General features: G+C 53.3%; 7 protein-coding genes across 7 annotated transcripts; 4 read left to right on the top strand and 3 right to left on the bottom strand.

Moving 5' to 3' along the window:
• Positions 1-390: 390 nt before the first annotated feature.
• CPAR01_08768 (dynamin family protein) lies at positions 391-3,843 on the bottom strand (the record flags this gene model as incomplete). Its single annotated transcript, XM_060493035.1, has 4 exons — positions 391-836; positions 887-2,911; positions 2,973-3,445; positions 3,698-3,843. Coding segments are annotated over 4 exons (3,090 nt in total), but the record flags the coding sequence as incomplete, so codon positions are not given.
• Positions 3,844-4,483: 640 nt separating this feature from the next.
• CPAR01_08767 (uncharacterized protein) lies at positions 4,484-6,057 on the top strand (the record flags this gene model as incomplete). Its single annotated transcript, XM_060493034.1, has 4 exons — positions 4,484-4,498; positions 4,550-4,645; positions 4,708-5,452; positions 5,507-6,057. 4 exons carry the CDS (start codon positions 4,484-4,486, stop codon positions 6,055-6,057), a joined length of 1,407 nt encoding a protein of 468 aa, XP_060349404.1.
• An 844-nt stretch (positions 6,058-6,901) lies between these two features.
• Positions 6,902-7,213, top strand: CPAR01_08766 (uncharacterized protein; the record flags this gene model as incomplete). Its single annotated transcript, XM_060493033.1, has 1 exon — positions 6,902-7,213. One exon carries the CDS (start codon positions 6,902-6,904, stop codon positions 7,211-7,213), a length of 312 nt encoding a protein of 103 aa, XP_060349403.1.
• A 138-nt stretch (positions 7,214-7,351) lies between these two features.
• CPAR01_08765 (lysosomal cystine transporter) lies at positions 7,352-9,699 on the top strand (the record flags this gene model as incomplete). The annotated part of the gene is made up of 4 exons (XM_060493032.1): positions 7,352-7,950; positions 8,014-8,287; positions 8,604-8,940; positions 9,017-9,699. The coding sequence occupies 4 exons, from the start codon at positions 7,352-7,354 to the stop codon at positions 9,697-9,699; spliced, it is 1,893 nt and encodes a 630-aa protein (XP_060349402.1).
• Positions 9,700-10,439: 740 nt separating this feature from the next.
• On the bottom strand, positions 10,440-12,772 carry CPAR01_08764 (uncharacterized protein; the record flags this gene model as incomplete). Its single annotated transcript, XM_060493031.1, has 3 exons — positions 10,440-11,174; positions 11,254-12,444; positions 12,584-12,772. 3 exons carry the CDS (start codon positions 12,770-12,772, stop codon positions 10,440-10,442), a joined length of 2,115 nt encoding a protein of 704 aa, XP_060349401.1.
• A 1,668-nt stretch (positions 12,773-14,440) lies between these two features.
• CPAR01_08763 (uncharacterized protein) lies at positions 14,441-14,719 on the top strand (the record flags this gene model as incomplete). The annotated part of the gene is made up of 1 exon (XM_060493030.1): positions 14,441-14,719. The coding sequence occupies one exon, from the start codon at positions 14,441-14,443 to the stop codon at positions 14,717-14,719; it is 279 nt and encodes a 92-aa protein (XP_060349400.1).
• Positions 14,720-15,128: 409 nt separating this feature from the next.
• On the bottom strand, positions 15,129-18,780 carry CPAR01_08762 (X-Pro dipeptidyl-peptidase C-terminal non-catalytic domain-containing protein; the record flags this gene model as incomplete). Its single annotated transcript, XM_060493029.1, has 7 exons — positions 15,129-15,607; positions 15,666-15,746; positions 15,799-16,279; positions 16,331-16,555; positions 16,853-16,925; positions 16,988-18,242; positions 18,303-18,780. 7 exons carry the CDS (start codon positions 18,778-18,780, stop codon positions 15,129-15,131), a joined length of 3,072 nt encoding a protein of 1,023 aa, XP_060349399.1.
• Positions 18,781-19,063: the final 283 nt, after the last annotated feature.

The raw sequence follows: 19,063 nt of genomic DNA, 5'->3' as shown, positions 1-19,063 counted from the left end.
TGTCAGGCCGATGGGCAGACAAAGTTGTTGTACGATTTAGATGAGCGAAACCAAAAGTCAAAGGATTGTCTTGTTTGCTTGATGTTAACACCAAAATGCTGATGATGAACACATGAAGAGCGAGAAAAGTCTATTCTTTCAGGAGACTGGAGTCGAGGAGGGTATCCTTCATGTTATATACCACTTTACACAAAATACCATAGACAAGAAACTTGCAAGCAGACCAAGGCCTGCCCTACACCGCTGAGGCGACGAAGGAAGGCGAGGCCGACAGTACACCATTGATCTTTCAGACACCCAAACTCCTTTAGCACCCAGGTCATAATGCGTTACAAGTTCAAGATGAGAAGGCTCAGTTGGGAAAGTCGCCAGACGATAGCTTTATCCCAATCAAAACAGCCCCCAGCGTCCACGCTGCTTGTCGTCCTTGTTGGGCCTGTTATTGCTCCCCTTCATCCGTTCTCTCTCGCGGCCCTCGAGCTGCCTCAGACTCTCCATCTTCTCAAGGACTAACTCGAGTAGATCCTTGCGGCGGATGACTTCTAGGTGCCTCTTGATCTTGGGGTCTTCCTTGGCAAACCTCTCGATATCTTCTTCCGAGAGGTGCCTTCCGAGCCGGAGGTCTAGTTCTCTGGGGAAATTGTAGTAGAATTCCGATAGGAGCTCCACATTGAGAAACAGAACAGCTGTAGACGCGAGCTTGGTGGCTGCCGCATCAAGGAAAACTTCTGGGCAGTAGTACTTGTTCTTGAGGCTGGTGCATTGCTTCGACTTGACAGCCATCAGACGCATCTTGATGATATCGGCGCGATCCCTGAGGAAAACAGCCTCACGTCCTAGAATCCATTAGTGACCAGCAATACATGGGCAGCCAGACTAGGCTTACCTCTTTTAAGCAGCGACGCGCTGAAGCCTCCGGCACCACTGCGGCTTTCCCCTTCGACGACAACATCCCCCTTTCGTGCTCGATCGACAAAGTTCATCACTTCTCTCAGCTTTCGTCGACCGCCCACAACATCTTCAATGCTCTTCAGCGCGCCCTCGCAGTCCTGAAGCTCCTTCTTCAGGACAACGGCCGAATGATCCCGGCCCTGGATCCATTCTCTCTCGTCAATATCAATCTCAAATTTGTAAGGCTTGATACAGTTCTCAACTTGATCGCTCGTGCTGTAAAACCGCTCATTCAGAATTGTGGACGCGGCTTCGTTAATGGCCTCTCGTGCAAAGGGATGGCTGCTGAAAGTGGAGTGTTTGATCAGACTGTCAATGTGAGCCTGAATAGCAGACGCAACCACGGTTGTGGCCAATCTTCCAACACCAAGTTTTGTCAATGAAGAAGTCGACGCGTCGAGCTGGCGATGCCAGTACAAAGAGTTGGGGTCAGCTTTGGGAAGATCAGCCAAGCTGTCCGGCTCTGGCATCGCAGGGGACAGGTCCTGGATAGGCTTGTTCCAGTACCGGGCGGCCAGAAGGTCAAGAACCTTCTGGTCCAGCTCCTGCTTCAGCAACTGGTGCATTTGCGGGCGTCCAAACTCCTCGGTAAATTGCTTAAAGGAGTGTTTGAAGCCATCGAGACTTTCTGCCAAGTATGATTCGGCAGATAGCGGGCGGTCATTGTATTGCACCTTGAACTCATAGGTCGCTTCCTCGAGCTCCTGCCTGATGGCGTCGCTAGTAGTGGCCAGGCTAGCAGACATCGTTTGTTCGAGGACGGTCATGAGCTTCTTACGTAGGTTAATCGTCCCAACGTTGACACCAGCACCCTCGCCAAACTCCAGCGGGTGGGCGGAGAAGAAAGTGTTCTCGTTCTTTGCGATCGCCGACATTACGCTACCCGATCTCTTGAAGAGACCGGTCGTTTGAGGAACTTTGGAGACAACACCCACGTAGCCAAGCCTCAGGGGATACTGCTTGTCGCTCAGGATGGCAGCACCGCGAGGAGCGTCCACCAAGTCCATCTTGGTAACCACGCCGATAGTCCTCTCGCCTCTGGGATCCACACGGCGGCTTGCACGTAGTGCGGTCGAGTTTGCGAGATCTACATCTGCGGCGGAGATGGCCAGAATGACATTAGGAGACTGAATGTACTTGTCGCATAGCTCTGATATCTTCTGCTTTAATTCCAGAGGCTGGCCTTGGCCAACCACCTGGATATATCCGGGTAGATCGATCAGAGACAGATCCGGTACATTTGGCGAGTAAATGGTAAGATGAATGGGATCATCAGATACGCACTGAGTATCCGGCACGGCTAGGTTAAGCTCAGTCAAGGTCCTTTGGATCGAGGAAAAGTCGGTGATGCGTCGCAGACCCAGGTCGGGGAATTCGCCATATTCTGCGTCCGACTCAGGCGTATTGACGAGGGTCAGTTCTATGGGCCGGCGAGTAACCATGTTGCTTCCCTTGGGCAGGAACTCGTGGCCAACGAGGGCTTCTAAGACGGAGCTCTTTCCTGAGGACTGCGAACCGATGACAACAATTGAGGGGAGCGTCAGAGTGCTCGATTGTCCAACTTGCTGGAGCATGCTCCGAATCTCGATCATCTTCTTGGTGAGGATCATCATCTGGTCGTCATTGGCCACCTCATCGGGTTCTCGCGGGTCGTCTTCTGAAGATTGATCGTAGCCGTACGCAGCAGCCGAGCCTCCTGCAACAACAGCCACCCCGGCTCTGCTCTGCTTGGGTTGCTCCCCTCCAGGTCCTCCTGAGCCGCCGCCACCAGTGCCAATGTCTTCATGGATACGCAACACCTTTTGAAGCCATTCGGGGGTTTCGATTTGTTCTTTTGTGTTTTCCCAACCGCGCATCGTTTGATCCATAATTCCTTTGGCACCTCCAAAGAGACTAGACGTCGTTTCCGAAATACCATCTGCTGTTTTGCTGACCATATCCCAGGCGTTGGTGGTGAGCTCTGTGAGTGACTTGTTTAGCAGGGGCAACTTGTTTGACGCGAAGAGAAACCCAGTACGTACGGTTGGCTTGATACTGAATCCAGGCGAGTGTTCCGACAGCTAGGCCGCCGAACATTGCGGGGATTCTAGCAAACTTGATAACCAACTTCGGTAGGAAGCGGGCAAAAGACGCATTCCGCACGACGACGGCATTGTGGAAGGCGTTGCCAGGAAACCACATGCGCCGTTGCGTAGCACGCACAGCTGCATCTGCTCGCTGAAGCCCGCCTGCGGGAAACCGGTGAAAGTGTCGAACGGCCTGGACTGGAGCGCGTCGCGTCAATGGCGAAAGCCCTGCGGCCAGGAGACGTCCGCTCATGCTGCCGGCGAAGCACGGGACGCGTGAAGTTTGAGGCGGTGGTGTGTTCTTCGCATGCGAGACGGAAATTCGAGTGGGAAAGCCAGATATTCGGATGTCCGAGATGGAGAAGCGGTGTGGTTTTGGTGGTGATAGTTGGTGTGGGTTTCGCCAAAGGTTCCGGCCTGACAAGAGACTTGAATATCAGAAATCCGTTGACATGCCACGAATCGGGGACGAATGAGAAGCGGCGTGAATGGAAATCAAGCGGGTTCTCGCGGGTTGCATGAAGAGCCCATTTCACTAAGGCACCTACCTAGTGGGGACCGCCTGGCATTGACGTACCGTCCATCTTCCCCAAAAGAGCACCTAGGCACCTCCCTGCTGGCTCCTAACCAGTAGTACTGTGTACCTAGGTATGCACCATCACAACTACACATTACCTTACTTTAAGTCGCAGCATGGCTTTCTCTTATCGCTCTTCGCATAAAGCCTTATCTTATCGCCTTCGTCATACCCAAACGCCCTGGATAGGGCACATAGGTAGAAGACACAGCTCCAATGTCCCTCCGATGGCGCTGGATCTCCAGTTGCACCTGGGTGGGCAAGAAATTATTCGAAAATAGCCATCCATGTTCAAGCAGCTGACCAGCTTTGCGTATACCACCCCTCATCAAATGACTCACTGTTCTCCGTACATCTTGCCTTATTCATCCCCATCTGAACCCTGAGACTTCACCAAGGCGCTCGGAAAAGCAACCGGAGTCCCAAACGAAGGGGCAATCGCTGGGAGTCATTCATTTAGATTAACAGCAATACCCACCACTTTATACAACGCCCAGTTCTTGCCTTGTGTGTTTTCAACCGGCACGGGCCTCAGCTCAACTTCCCCCACCCACCCACGTACCTGACTTGTTCGGTACTCCGTGCTCTAGCATTCAGCTGGTAGCTACCTCATCCCTATCAACTTGCGCCACCGCCCTGGGGTTTCTGATCGCGCCATAGCTCATCAAACGAATAAATCTGGCCAAACACTTCCTCCGACGTCTCCTATTCGTGAATTCGTATTTGACTTCTAGTCACATTCTCTGGGTTTCTGTTGCTGTTGTTTAAGAACAGTCAAGACCCCATCGAAGACAAAGTTGCATTGCTCACGCGACACCTACTATTCTTCCCCCGACGCCTTCCTCATCTTCTCGACTCCTTCTGAGTTGCCCGACACAACTCGCCCAACATGTGTCGCTTCCTGGTAAGTTCGGTGTCATTGAGCGCCGACAGGACACCCGCTGACTGATTCTAGGTGTATCGGGGAAGCGACGAGATTCTTCTCTCCAAACTCATTCTTGACCCTACGCATTCTATCCTGAAGCAATCATTTGACTCCAGGCTCAGACTGGTAAGTCACTCTGGCGCATGAGAGCTTAGGTACCGTACTAATATCTGGCGGTGGCCGAAAAGGATACACGAAGAGGCCAGAACAATGCAGATGGCTTCGGAATCGGTTTCTACACGGATCCCAAGCTCGGTCACGCACCTTGCCTCTTTACCTCGACAATCCCCGCCTGGAATTGTACCAATCTTCAACGCATCGCCTCCAAGACCGCTTCCCAACTCATCTTCGCTCATGTACGAGCAACGACCGAGGGATCCCTCAGTGAGGATAACTGCCACCCATTCTGCCACGGTAGCTTGATGTGGATGCACAACGGTGGTCTTGGGGGTTGGAAGTATATCAAGAGAAGGCTAGGTTCGAGATTGGCCGACAAGTGGTACCTCGGGGTCCAAGGCGGTACAGACAGTGAATGGGCGTTTGCGCTGTTCCTCGATACTCTCGAAAGGATGGGCATCGACCCGGATTCACAGCCCGCCCACGGTTTCGGGCCTACGATATTGAGGAAGGCTATGCTGAAGACCATCGCCACAATCAATGAATTGATCGATGAAATCCCGGAGAGCACGATCCAGTCGGAAAACATCGACACTCGAAGCTTACTCAACTTTGCTGTCACAGACGGCAAAAGCGTTATTTGCACTCGATACATCAGCAGCGCGACAGACGAAGCCGCGAGTCTCTACTACTCTTCAGGCACTGAATGGGGCACGAGGACATCGGCAGCAACCGACCGCAACTACCAAATGGAACGCCAAGATAAAGGCGCAGATATTGTACTTGTCGCAAGTGAACCGCTGACGTTTGAGAGAGGTACGTGTTGAGAGTTTCGTAACGCGGTGTTTGGGCTATTGCTAATTGGAACAGAGAATTGGGTCAACGTTCCCACAAACTCGATCCTGACAATTCACAACCAAACTGTCATGGTTCATCCGATTATTGACAAGTACTACGATCGAAGCCCGTACCACGCCAGATCAAGCGCTTTCGTTCAGACGAAGGGACTCATGGCAAACGAGAAGATTTCGGCACTACTCAGCCCGGCAGCAACGTCGTTGCCAGCTCCTGATGCTGCAAAAAAGAGCCTTGGGCCGACTATTCCTTTCAGCGTTTCTCGCGGCCACACCCCTGAGCCTACTAATGTTGGCAAATCCCGGCCACATAGCCAACTTCACGAGATATCAACACCGGCAGACTCCAGGTCTATCATGACCTTCTCAAGCGCGCAAACCAGCACATCAAAGCCTCCGGTTCAGGGAAACATCAAGGTGAAACGGGCGGCGCTAGAGCAGGCTGCTCCCAGTGCCGATAGCGATACAGACTCGCTGCTACCCGTGGAGGACCAGGCGCAGAGCAGGACAGAATTTGGTCATCCTAATAAGTTGTCGAGATTCTTCCCCGAGTTGACCATGACCTAGCCAGAGGGAGTCATGTGTGCCCGGAGGAAAGGAGATCAATCAAACAATACAACCGAATACCCGCCTCGACACGGCCCAGCCACCGTAACATGTGAACGGATCCAGGAAGCCGGCAAAGCAACCACATGAACAAATCAATTCATCAACTAGAGAAGAGGCGACGCAAAAGCTCAGCTCTCCTCACGGGGGGCTTACGAAAATTCCTGGACACTCTTACCAGCCTCAGGTATTGCGATTCAAGGATATATCACGAGACTCGAACTCGTGCCTATGGGAGCTGAACGTGTTAGCTCACGACTCTCAGAAAGAGCTACAACGCGCGCCTTGTAACTGTGTTCACTGTATTATTACTGCTTATGATTGCAAGTTGGGTAGTGTGTATTGGAGTTTTTTCTGCATTTATCACCTGGGTCGCTATCCAGAAGGAAGAAATCTATTAAGCAACCAAAATATTTATAGCTCAGACGTTGACAGGCCGTGAAATCATATCGCCTTACGTTGCTCGCTTTTCGACTGAACAGCTACAAAGCATTCAACCTTCCGGGGCTTGCAGCTCAGGGTGCCGAACATGAGGTCCGATTTAACGCATCATGCATGTCGCCTATCAATTTGCTAGGGATCGAACGGGGCACAAGTAGTTTCGCTCCACACTGGTTGGACTACCCCAGAGACTCGGACACTTGGACTAGTCCCTAAATCGGAGCCAAGCACGTAATCTCGTGGGTCATCGATGTTGGATGAATACTATGCCTATATGGCTCGAATAGCTACGCCAACTGTCATTTGATAGTATAGATGGATACCCTATGTATAGATCTTGCTGCTCTCTGAATCCTGGAACATCATGCTCGGAGTGATAATGCTGATGCTTCAGTTTGGATATTCCATAGATGCAGGCAGAGCTTCATGCTCTGAATCGGAATGGCAGTGTCTATTGGCGGACGGATGTGCTGTCGGGCGACTTTGTGTCGAAGTTGACCCTATCTGCTGGGCCAGATCATTAAGACAGCAATCGAATGTCAAGTACCTGCAAATGGAAGATCAGCACTTGGCGAAACGATCGTCTCTTATCTTCCCTGATGAAATCGCCAATAGAGATGTTACCTTAGGTAGCTTCCATGGCTGCGGGAATAAGCCGCTAGGGATCTTATCTTGAAACTGATAAAGCCACCACCACTCTCCCTCCCTGCACAAGTGACTTGAACTACATGTTCTGATGTGACCACCTCTTCTCTATTCGCTTGCATAGCTCAGAGGAGCATCTTCTAATCAACCCGTATTGAGACGCTCAAAAATGGCCTCGCCGAGATGCTTCTTCCTAGACCTACCTTGCGAAATTCGTCTCGACATCTACGCCCTTCTCCTTCTCATCCACCCTCCCCTAGATAGAGTCGGCCCGTCCTCGCCGCAAGCACGGCTCCATCCCGCAATCCTTTCCACAAACCGGCAAATCCATACAGAGGGGACGCCCATTCTCTACGGCAGCAATGTATTCCTCGCGCACACCAAACTTCTCGCCTCCTTTCCGCGTCTACGGCCATGGTACTCGCCCGTCCGGGAGCGCTCCGTGCTCCCCCGCATCCGCCGCTTCCACATCCGGCTGCGGCTAGACTGCGACCTGGCGTTTGATGCCGCGGCCGCGACGGCAGCATTCAACGGCGTGGATGAGCTCGTCGTCGAGGTGTGGCAGGCCGCCTTCCAGAGTGCGGACCATAGTGCGCTGCGGGTGTTTGAGGAGGTCCGGGCAGTCAAGACTGTCAGGGTCTATGGCAGCATCACAGGGTTTGAGGACTATGTGGACTGGCTTGAGGGTGTGATGCGCCGCGGCGGTGAAATCGAGGGCAGCAAAGACATCAGTCTTGTCGGGACGATGTCATCTCAAAGTCGAATCCCGTGAGTTTCATTGCATACTTTTGGGGGTTTGTGATATCTCAGCTGCCAATGCTAGGAGTTCAGATTTCTCGTCACTCCTGTACAGTCCAAGGCATTGTGCAACCAGCAGACTCCCATGCATCCAGGAAGCTTCGGTCGCACGAGATTGAGTCTTTCTATACGATCTGGAGTTGCCAGCTCATACAGCATCTATACGATTCGAGCTTTCCTAGCTAGCACGCAGCAAACGTCCCCCGGACCTCATTACTGTGGTGGTCGCGCTCTCGTCAATGGCGACATCACACCCCGCGGTGACAACACTGGACTCCACTCCGCGCTCGCACCTGCTCCTCCACGGGTCCCCTGACGTCCAGCAGTAGTGGATCACAGGGACGATGATTAGAATGGATGAGGGCTCTTGGCTCCGCCTATCATAGCAACCTTGTTACCGGCGTCCTGGTCACTTGGGCCACACCCCGCCGCTCAGAGTGATTTCCGCTGGGCCCTTTTTACGGTGCTGGTGGGGCCGCTGACCTTGGGACCGCTGGCCTGTCGGTACCTGCGCCGAAATAGCGCAGCAAAGACGCTAACCCCCATGCGGTCGGTCTCATGTCGCAATCCTGTGCACCAGGCGAACAGCTCATTTGCAACTTTCTTGCGACCTTCCCCTCCAGTCGCAGCACACAAAACTCCCTCCTACAGCATACGAACCCAACGACTGGAGGTTTGCTGACTGCATACCTCGACGAAAGGTGCCGGCGGGAAGGGAACGCAAGAAGGCTCAAAGAACAGTATTCGGGCATCTCACTGAGTTCAACAAACTCCGCTCAACCTCGCTTTCAGTAGCTATAGTCGACATGGCGTTCGAATTTCTCCCCTTCCTATCCGCCGTCTTTGGCTGGATTTACTTTCTCTGCTGGTCCGGCTCCTTCTACCCGCAGCCTCTCCTCAACTTCCACAGGAAAACTACGGCCGGTACAACGGTCGACTTTCCCTTGATCAACTGCCTAGGTAAGAACCCAGGACACCACGTAGAACATAAGAGAGACAATCTTCAAGTACAGCGCTGACACTCCGACTTTCGCAGGCTTCCTCGCCTACTTTGTCTCTAACGCCGCCTTCTACTACTCCCCCGTCGTCCGCGCCCAGTACGCCGCGCGCAACCACGGCCTCACCCCGACAGTCGCCTTCAACGACATCACCTTCGCCGCCCACGCCCTACTCCTCTCCTGCATAACCACCTCGCAGTACGTGCCCAAGCTCTGGGGCTTCACCCCCGCGCCGGGCACGAACCCTAGCCGCTTCATCTCGGGCATCGCCTCGGGCTGCATCGTGGGCGTCGCCGTTGTCGGCCTCATCGTCGCGTCCGCCCCGGGGGACGGCGACCCCGTCACGAGCTGGTGCGCCCTTGACGTCGTCTACGCCGTGTCCTACGTCAAGCTCGTCATCACCCTCATCAAGTACACCCCACAGGTCATTACAAACTACCGCAACAAGTCCACAAAGGGCTGGTCCATCTGGCAGATCCTGCTCGACTTCTCCGGCGGCCTCCTCTCTGTTGCGCAGCAGGCAATCGACTCCTACCTGCAGCGCGACTGGTCCGGCATCACCGGTAACCCTGTCAAGTTCGCGCTGGGCAATGTTTCCATGGTGTACGACTTGGTCTTCATGACCCAGCACTACATCCTCTACCGCGGCTCTGACGGCAAGGCTGACGAGAGAGATTCGCTTCTCCGTGCGGACGATGAGGAGCATCAAAGACTAGACTAGACTAGAGCAGACTCGTCATACATGTACACATATGGCTTGGAATATACTTGACATATTATCCAGTACACTAGTAGAAATTTGGAAGCCTTGAAGATCTTCTAGCTCAATGCTTTGTTAGCTTTGCTCAGACGCCCAAGCTTGGCAGGTTGTCAGGTTGGCATCCTGACCACTTCTCAAAACATCTCAGTGTGAACAAAAGCCGTCTGAAGACCTTCTAGATAGTCTAAGCTGGAACTCTAGAAATTCTAAGAATTCTACCACTACGGTCTGTACCTTACACATTGTATCCATGACATGTGACCCTCTCAAAGTCGAGACGCAACGATACCAATTCACGTTACAGCAACACCAAGGAGAAACTTCTTTCAGAGGAGAAGGAAAAAAAGGCTTCTAGAAGACACAAAATGAACAAAACTGAAAAAGAAAGTGTAAAATTGAGGAATTGCTACGAATCCCTTTGTATGCCTGCCCTTGAACGCCGTCGAGGGGATATGCAAATCTCTCAACCTCCATCTCTCTGCCGTAATCGAAGAGAAGCCTCCCTCTCACATAGCTTCTTCTTGAATGACTCGCTTTGAGAAATAGGGTGTCGTCATCGCTGTCTTTGACTCATTCTTCTAGAACTTTTGTATTCCCCAGCCGTATATGCGATTTCTTCCCATTTGTGACTCTGGGTTCTTTGTTTCTCATCCAGACAAGCATCGAGGCTCTCTCTGGCTATTCCAATCCGTTCCAAAGGCTCATGAAGAGGTGTTTTCGTTCGTCTGCATGAAGGCAGGAAGCTTCTTCCAACTCTCCTGGCTAGGGACCTTGACCTTTCCAAAGTCCTCATCAATGTCCAAGATGATCTTGAGGGCGTTGCGGCTGCGGGCAAAGGGGCTAGTGTCGAGCTTCTCCTTCAAGGTAGAGATGGCATCGCCAACACCGGTGTGGACCTTGGAGCTCTCAGGCTTGCCGGGATAGGGGATAACGTTCTGCAGAACCTCGTAGGCGGCGAGAGTGAAACCGAACTGCGGGGAAGAACGGAAGATTCTGGCAGGGCCGCCCTTGAAGAAGGCGCGGAAGCCCTCCTCCTTCCAGATAGTCTTGGCAGCATGACGGAGACCAGTGTAGGTGGCCTCGCCCTTGCGAGCCTCGACCTGAAGACGAGTCTTGATGACGTCGCAGGGGGTGGTGAGGTAGGCAGCGGGCATACCAGCAATGGCACCAGCGGTAAGCAGCTGGACAACTCCCAGCTTCTTGGTCGGAGACTCGCCAAAGAGATCCTTCTTCAAGTGGCTGTAAGTAGGGAAGTAGATGGCCGAGAAGGGAACATCACGCAACAAGCACGCGGAGGCACCCTTGTAGAGACCAACGAGACCCAAGTTGCGCACAATCCACATAGCCGACCTCTTGGGCGCGCCCTCAACAGTCTTGGCGACCTCACCCTGGACCTGGAGACGAATCTTGACAATCTCGAGGGGGTTTGTGAAGACCTGTGAAAAACAATGTTAGCTTCTGTCACACTTGCTTTCAGGTTACACCAGACTGTAGTAAAAAAGAGAGTGAACTTACAACTTGGCATGCACCAGCAGTACCACCAGCAAGAATTTCATGGCCAGTCCAGATCTTGCCCTCCTTGTTGGTGAAGTATGTACGCACAATGTCGTTCACCGTCAGCTTAATGGCCTTCTCTGGCGCAACACCAATGAGCTGGGGTACAACACCCGAGTAGAGGCCTCGGGGCCCCTCGTTCCTCCACACCTTCTGGAAGCAATCGATCGAGTTCTTATACAATCTTTCTCCCGGTCTGGCGCTTCTTTGGTTCTGGAGACGGGTCTTTACAAGGTCAATGGGGTAGACCATGAACGCTCCAAAGGCACCTGCCAAACTACCGAGACCAAAGTTGTATGCGGATTCGAGAATCGATGCGAGAACAGCCTTGGAAGCTCCGGCGCTCTTGGCAAGAACTTGCGAAGCAGCATCGTCGGCCTCGTAGGCAGCGTTTCTCCATGATGGGTCGAGGACCTTGGCAAAGTCGCCGAGGCCAAGGCGACCTGAGGGCTCGTCAAGGCTGGCGAAGTGGAAGAGAATGTCGGCTTCCATGGGGGTGAAGAGGGAGAAGCGAGTGATTTTGGCGGCCTGGTTGAGGAATTCCGTCCTTGTGATCTTGCCGTCGGAACTCTTGGCGCAAGCACGGCGCACAATCAGTTCAACCAGATCAATCTCCTTAATCATGTTCTGGAAGGCGCGAACGTTGGCGTAGGAAACCTTGCTTCCAAGCGAGATGTTGCAAAGAGTCGACAGGTTCTCGAGAAGGTGGTCAGAGAGCTTGTGCTTGGAAGTCTCGCGAATAATGCGCTCAAAGTCCTCGGGGTCAATGAATCCATCGCCATCCTTGTCGAACAGCTGGAAAGCCTGGCGGATGCGCTCGCCCTGCAGACCACGCAGCATCTGGGAGAATTGGGGGTAGTCCATGTGATGGCGCTTCTTCTTGCTGCCAATGTACAACTTGGCCCATTCGCACTCCCAGTCAAAAGGAATGCTGTCGGGGCCCTTGTTTAGCTCATAGAGCTTTCGGAAGTCCTCGTACTTGACATTGCCGGTTCTATCGACGTCGAAGAGGCGGAAGGCGATCTCGTACTCGGCGTCGGGCTTGATCAGGAGGTTCTCAAAGGCGGCCCACTCGGAGAGGGTAATCTTGCCGGAACCCTTACGGTCGGCGATGCCGAAGAGAATTCCGTACTGTTCGCGCTTGATTTTGTGCTGCGGTGTTGGGTTTAGAGTCAGTAAAATGGATCGAGTGGTCGGTTCATCGGAGGGATATCGGAGCTGGGTTGTGCTCCCGCAGCAGTGACAAATTGGAAGAGCAGAAGGTGAGGTTAGAGTGAAAACCCGAACTTACGAAATCTTCATCCTCGGGCGCAACAGCCTTGGTGAACTCGTCGGGGCCCATGTAGAGCTCTCCTGACACCTCATCCTTGACAGCATTGGCAACGAATCTCGCCTTTGTCTGCGCAGACAGCTGGACGGGCTCCTCGGCGCCAAGGAGGCTCTCCTTGACAGCCTCCTTAACGGCAGCTGCTTTGCTCATCTTGGGCGGCTTCTGCAATTGAGCTTATGTGGAGGGTGGAAGGTTTGTTGGAGTGCGAGCGCACAGGAGAAATGGTTTGAGAGCTGTCGCTTCCTGGGCCCTGTGTAGGAGAAGAGGAGAAGGTGCGCTCGGTGAGGTGAGGTGACTGTGGCCCTCGAGTGGGTTGTGGGTTGAGTGGACCTGGATGCTCTTGCCGCTTGCGCGACGGAGTCTGGTGGCAGGTGCGGACGCGATGAGATTGGCCTTTAGCCGACGTGGGCCTAGCTGGAGATGGGGAAGGAGCCGTTGGCACTTGTGCTTTCCTCTCCAGTATTGGTCCTTGCTGGTCCTCTGGTATTATGCCCTGAATATTACAAGGGGGACAGATGGGAGTGGGCAGAGCAGACAAGGAGCAGAAGAAGGGGGAATGAGCAAAGGGTAAAAGGCCAGGCCGGCAGAAAGGGGGTCCAATCTGGGGAAGTTCGTCACACACACGAAGCAGGAAAAGGCTTTCTTGCTGCAGCCGGGAACTAGTGACAATAGGCACCTTTTTCTTTTTTGGGTGTTGCACGCGGCAAGAGGTAGAATGCAGGAAACTTGGAATGGCTTGTAGGTCTCAGGCTGGGAGTGATGGAACTTGACTTAGGTCCCTATGTACGGATACGGATACTTTGGACAACCTGGGTAGAGGCACCATGGGTTCCTTATGACGAAGTCAGACGGATCGCATCAGGTCAGAGACATACAGCAGAAGACAAGAGGTATCAGAGACAAGGCCAGAAACAGCGGGAGAACCTGAGTCAATTCCAAGGTTGGTGCCCGTTTTTCGGAATCGCCAGCCATCTGGCGTAATTTTTTTTCTTCCTTGCACGCGGGAGTTAGGAACACGCGCCGGATCATTGTTGACCCCTTTGGAAACCCCTGCAGATTGGTCCGATAAGAAACCCGATAAGACACAAGCAGGGTTTATCGCCGATTGTATCCCGGGAGTAGGTAGGAACCTTGGCTGAGCGCCACCGAACATTCAACTGCCACATGCACATGCAGACACTTGACCAGCTGGGACGCACATGTGCACCATTTGCGCTGCACCGTCCGCGTGCTTGCTTAAGCTCGCTCTCGGGGTTCTGACCGCCTCGGCCACGCCTGTCGTAGCTGCCGCCGTCCCGAGCCTGCGCTCTCTGCAGAGCTGTAGCCTCGAACTCTGTCCAATCTTTTTCTTTTGTCTTCCCCACCTTCTTCTACTTATTCTACTACCCTATAAGGTACTCTAGATCAGCAATAACAGGTGCCTAAGCTAATTGCCTTACAAAGTGTTGTCTTTCTAATGAACCTTCACTAACCCAGCAAAGTATGTTTGAAGCTGTTCTACGTAACCCCTACGCGAGATATGCAGTGATACGTAGAGACAGCTGCGGTAAAGTGCGGTTTGCGCAAATGGTCACGATTGGACCATCTAATCGCTTCAAAAGGGTTTAATCTGCCTTTCACTCCCACATGAAATCGGACGCGACCGGGACATTTGACACAAGTGACGGGGACCAGGATACCAGAGCCAACGAGCCCGTTCCTCCGATTACCATCGATTCGTGCGCATAAACCTCGGACAAGTGGATCCCGGACCCGCTCCGAACTTGCCGACAGCCAGACAGAAGTCCAAGAAGTTGCTGAATCTTGAAATCAACCGCGATGGGACGTGCATTTACTGAACACACAGTCATTGAAGTGGCTGATGCAAGGTGGACCTTTGGGGTAAGACTTACCTATTCAATCCATTTAGGCACAGTCGCGTTTTCCCACCCCTCCTACCGCGGTCCTCTTGATGCATGGCAATTCTCCGTCTATAGGCATAGCGCGGACCGCGGTAGGTCTATGCGCCTCCAATCCCCCATCCTCCATCCCCAAAGACTCCAACCAAGCGTGGGGGAGGACATTGGGGGAAATTCCCTTAACCTTGGTAAGATCTGAAGGCTATGTATAAACAGTACGATTATGTAGGTAATATGGCCTAGGCCCAGAGAAGGATCCTTTACAGGGAGGTTCCGCGGAAGCCCAATGCCGAAGGCTCGGAGCAGTTCAGTTTATTAACTTCCCGTTCTCCGAGCCGCTCAAATCTGCTGCCGCAGTTTCACTTCGATACACGCGCACCAACGGAGTAATATGTAAGGCAGATGCCTAGGCTCTTTCCTTCCAGACTGTAAGCCGACTTCAGTCCTCCATGAAAGAAACCTCGAGTCGACGCCTTCTGCTGCACAATAGTGAATCAATCCTGGAGCTCCCCGGGGTCCCGGCTTCCTTCGCCCTATCTGTATTCCAGCCCTGCCTTACTCGTTCAATTTCCGAGGCTCCTCGTTCTTGCCAATGACCCATTGTCGCTTCACAAATGGACCTGTGCTGTTCCAAACGGCCGAGCGGCCCCGATGAACCCCACGCAGTCACCAAACCCCACGCCATCCTCAGCTTGCCCGCTGATGCGCACGCCGTCTCCGTCCTGCAAATACATCCTGTCTTGACCAGTGGACGTCTTCCAACCGACCTTGCCGCCCTTGGTCATCTCTAGCAGACACCCGTGCTCGTCATCGCCGGCTCCCGACACCGTCCCCGTCGCCAGAATATCGCCAGTGTTGAGATTACACCCATTGATTGTTTGCTGGGCCACTAGGTCGCGGAACGTCCAGTACATCCAGCTGAGCTGCGCCTTACACACCGTCGTAGCCCCGTCGCCAGTTACTACTTCAGCCTTCAAGGCGATATTGTAACTCGATTTCTCCTTGTTGTCCAACAAGTATGGCTGCGAGGGTATATCCTTCGGAGGAGGTTGTGTTGCAAAAGGTTCGAGTGCTTCGAGTGTGATCACTACAACGTAGTTAGCAAGCATTCTTTCAATTTCGAGACAGAGTAGAGTCTGACTTACCCCACGGACTGATGGACGTCCCGAATGACTTGCCATTCATCGGTCCCAGCGGACTCATCTCAAATCCTTGGATATCGCGAGCTGTCTTCCGTTAGCATCGCAAGAACATCTTGCAAGGAAAATCGGGACTCACCACTCCAGTCGTTCAGCAGAACGAGACCAAATATATGCTCGTCGGCATCCGTCACAGCTACGCGGTCTCCAAGCTGCGTCGGTTTCCCAATAATGCAAGCCACCTCGAGCTCGTAATCAAGCGCTCTGGAGGGACCGAAACCAATACTGTTTCCATCACGATATTGCCCGTACGGCCGCGTGATATTCGTCCCCGAAAGTACAATCGAAGAAGGCCGACCACTGTAGCCGATGGGCAAGTACGGTGCTGCGGGTGGCATGGAGGCCTTGCCCACAACTGCCTCTGACGCATTCAAGAGATGTTCTTTGGAGCACGAGAAATCTGTGAAGCCGTCTACTTTGATTGGCAAGTGTAGCTGAACCTTGGCGATCGGTACGCCATGTTCAGACAGAGTCGATTCGTCGGAAAGGGTTTGTTGAATGTTCTTTCGGAGGATCCCGAGCTCGGTCTTTTCTACTGCCGCCAAAGCATTGAGGGTCGGCTTTGAGGCTGTTAGTATTCACAAGTGACTAAGAGGGACAGATGGCCAGACCTGAGACAAAGCGGACTTGAGATCCGCGGAATTTGTGAGTTTTAGGTCAGAGAGGAAGACGACCGAGTCCCCTACTCTCGTGACTACGCCTTTTGCATGGTTCGCGTCACTGGCGATTCCGTACGGAATGTTGGCAAGGGAGAAATGCTCGGAGAAACTCATACTGGCAGGGAGATTGGTATCAATGATTGGCTTTATGAAGCTCGATTGGGCTATAGAGAGGTTCTGATTGTATCGCAGCAGGCTGCATTCCTTTTACACGTGCGCGATGAAGCTCTTGGAGCTCAAATGTCTGTTTGCTAAGGTATGTAGTTACCACCAACCTCGGCGCCCCCGCTCTCCCCCACCCCCACCGGCCCCGGATTTTAACTCCGGCCCACCAAAGGTACGTAGTAGGCTCGGATCAGGGACTCGGAGCCCAAACCAACTTGCAAACTCGGCACAGCTGATGATGGAGAGTAAGACACTCCGGCATTAGAACTCCGCACCTGGCTTCAATTTTCTCTACTTCTAAGGAATTACGGGTAGAGTGACATAGTTCTCAAGGCCTTGGCCGAAATGAATATTGTTCAATCCAGAGAATTTGGATGCAGGCCTGAATAGTGGAGTTGTTAGTCTAAAGTCCTTGGGGAAAGAATTGAGCAAATTCGAACTTACCGGTCAACTTCTGAGCAGTGCTGGAAAATTCCGCTGCCCTGGGTGTCGCCGCTGCTAACCTCGAAGATGATCTTGCCGCCCTTGTCGACAACGACATTTGTCGGCCAGACCTCGATGTCTACGCCGTAGACCTCTCCAGCCTTGACTGGCAGGACGTCTGTGGAGAGGTACTCTCTATGCGGCAGCCAGGACTTGTGCGTGGGGCTCTCGTCGTGCACCTTGCGATTGCTCACTCTCAGCCAGCCCTTGACGAGCGGCACGGGGTCGCCAGCTGTTCCGGTGTAAAAGACTTCCTGGCCGGATGGGTCGATGTGGCGCAGGGTCACGAAGAGGTCGATATCAGTTTCATTTTCCGAGTTGTCGGGCGTCACCGAGACGTTAAGATGGGCCGTGACGTGGCCTGTGATCTCCGTCTCTTGCTCAAAGGGAGCGGACGTGAAGGAAACAACTTGAGGGTTCTCCAGGGAACCCAAAGCCTTATACGAGACAGTCTTGGAATCCTGGCCGGAGCCATTTGTCGTTAGACCAAGGTCAGGCGTCAGATAGAAGTTGGTGTAATCTGTTCGCGGAATTGGCCAAGCAGCTTCCTCTCTCTTGGGATACGCCTTCTCCTTCTCGGCGTCATTGAATCCGACGTTGCCCTTTCGCAGAGTAAGCGTCACGGGAGGCACCTTGCCAGGCGTGCTCCAGCCGACTCTATCTTCACCCTTCAAGAATGCATCGAGGAAACTCTTTTGTAGCTCTACTTCCTCGGGGTAGTAAAATGGGAGATCGTGACGGCCAGTGATGAAGCGCAAATACTTGAGCTGGGAGCCTGCTCCGAGGTATCCCTGCACGTTGCCTCTCAGGTGAAGAAGGATGCCACCCCAGTTGGCTACGCTCAGAACAGGAACCTCAATGTCCTCGAGCTTGTATTCTTTGCTTGCGTAGTAGTCATCGTCGCGGAAGCGGTTAGCTTCGTTGTCTTTCGTCTGATCTTGGCGGTTGGCTACCAGGACGTCTTCTGGCAGGTCACCCTCAATGGTGTCCTCCTGACCTCTGGCTCCAGGACCATCTGGAGGAAAGTCCAGCTTGGATCTATCTTTCCTGCCATATTGATTGACCAGCACCTGGCGGTTCCACCAGAAGCCGATAAACTTATTGGAGTGGATGCCGCCGTGACGGCAGCGGTCGCGGTAGTAGTCGGACATACCCTCCCAAGGGATGATAGCCGCAAGACCTTTGGGCCGCCGAGCGGCAACGCGCCATTGAGAACCTGGGAATAGTAGGTGAGTAAGTGGTCTCGGCTAATAGTTTGAGAAGAGGAACAACGCACCAGCGTAATACGAGATACCCAACAGACCGACCTTGCCGTTAGACCAGGGCTGATCTGCAGCCCACTCAACCACGTCAAAGAAGCACTCGCTCGTGCCACGGCTCATGGTATCCAACAGTCCTGGGCTCTGGCCCAGTCCTCGCTCGTCGGCTCGAACGATAGCATATCCCTGGCTCGTCCAGAAGACCGGATCGGGCGTCTCCCAGGCCGAGTATTTGGATCTCTGATCTGGAGCAACCTCGCTGAACGACTTGGGATAGAACTTGGCATAGGGGATATCTTTGCCATATGGTCCGTAGGTCACCAGCACAGGGTAACGTGCGGCCTTATCCGAAGTGAGCGGAAGGTAGACGTTCGCGCGAATGGGGAGCGGGGAGTCTTTGAGCGGGATGGAGACGTTCTTCATAAAGGTGAGGCCATTCTCCTGGTCCTCGGTGACCTCGAGCAGGTCTTTGATGGGAGGGGTCTTGACAGACATGGTGATTGGAGCTAAATGTTTGCCTATATTTCTCAGGCTGGGGGTGATTGGCGTTCAGTCGAAGGAGATGTCAAGTCTCGGAGGGGCGTTCCTTGGTTTTATTGCAATGGGGTGGGCGGGACTGGGCACTTGAACTCTTTCACCGACGATGAGATGAATGGAGCGGATGATGCAAGATGCTTCAATGATCGGACCCCTCCTCCCACACATCAGCCTACTTCGGGTGGTCCTCACTCTGCCTCTACTCCTCATCGCTGCCGCCGCCGCCTCCGTGTATGGCGTT

The sequence above is a fragment of the Colletotrichum paranaense genome (genome assembly GCF_030867605.1).
Source record: "Colletotrichum paranaense strain IMI 384185 chromosome Unknown Scaffold_6.1, whole genome shotgun sequence".
NCBI lineage: Eukaryota > Fungi > Ascomycota > Sordariomycetes > Glomerellales > Glomerellaceae > Colletotrichum > Colletotrichum paranaense.
Note: the sequence above shows the minus strand (reverse complement) of the source record. Positions and strands in the feature narration are given on the sequence as shown.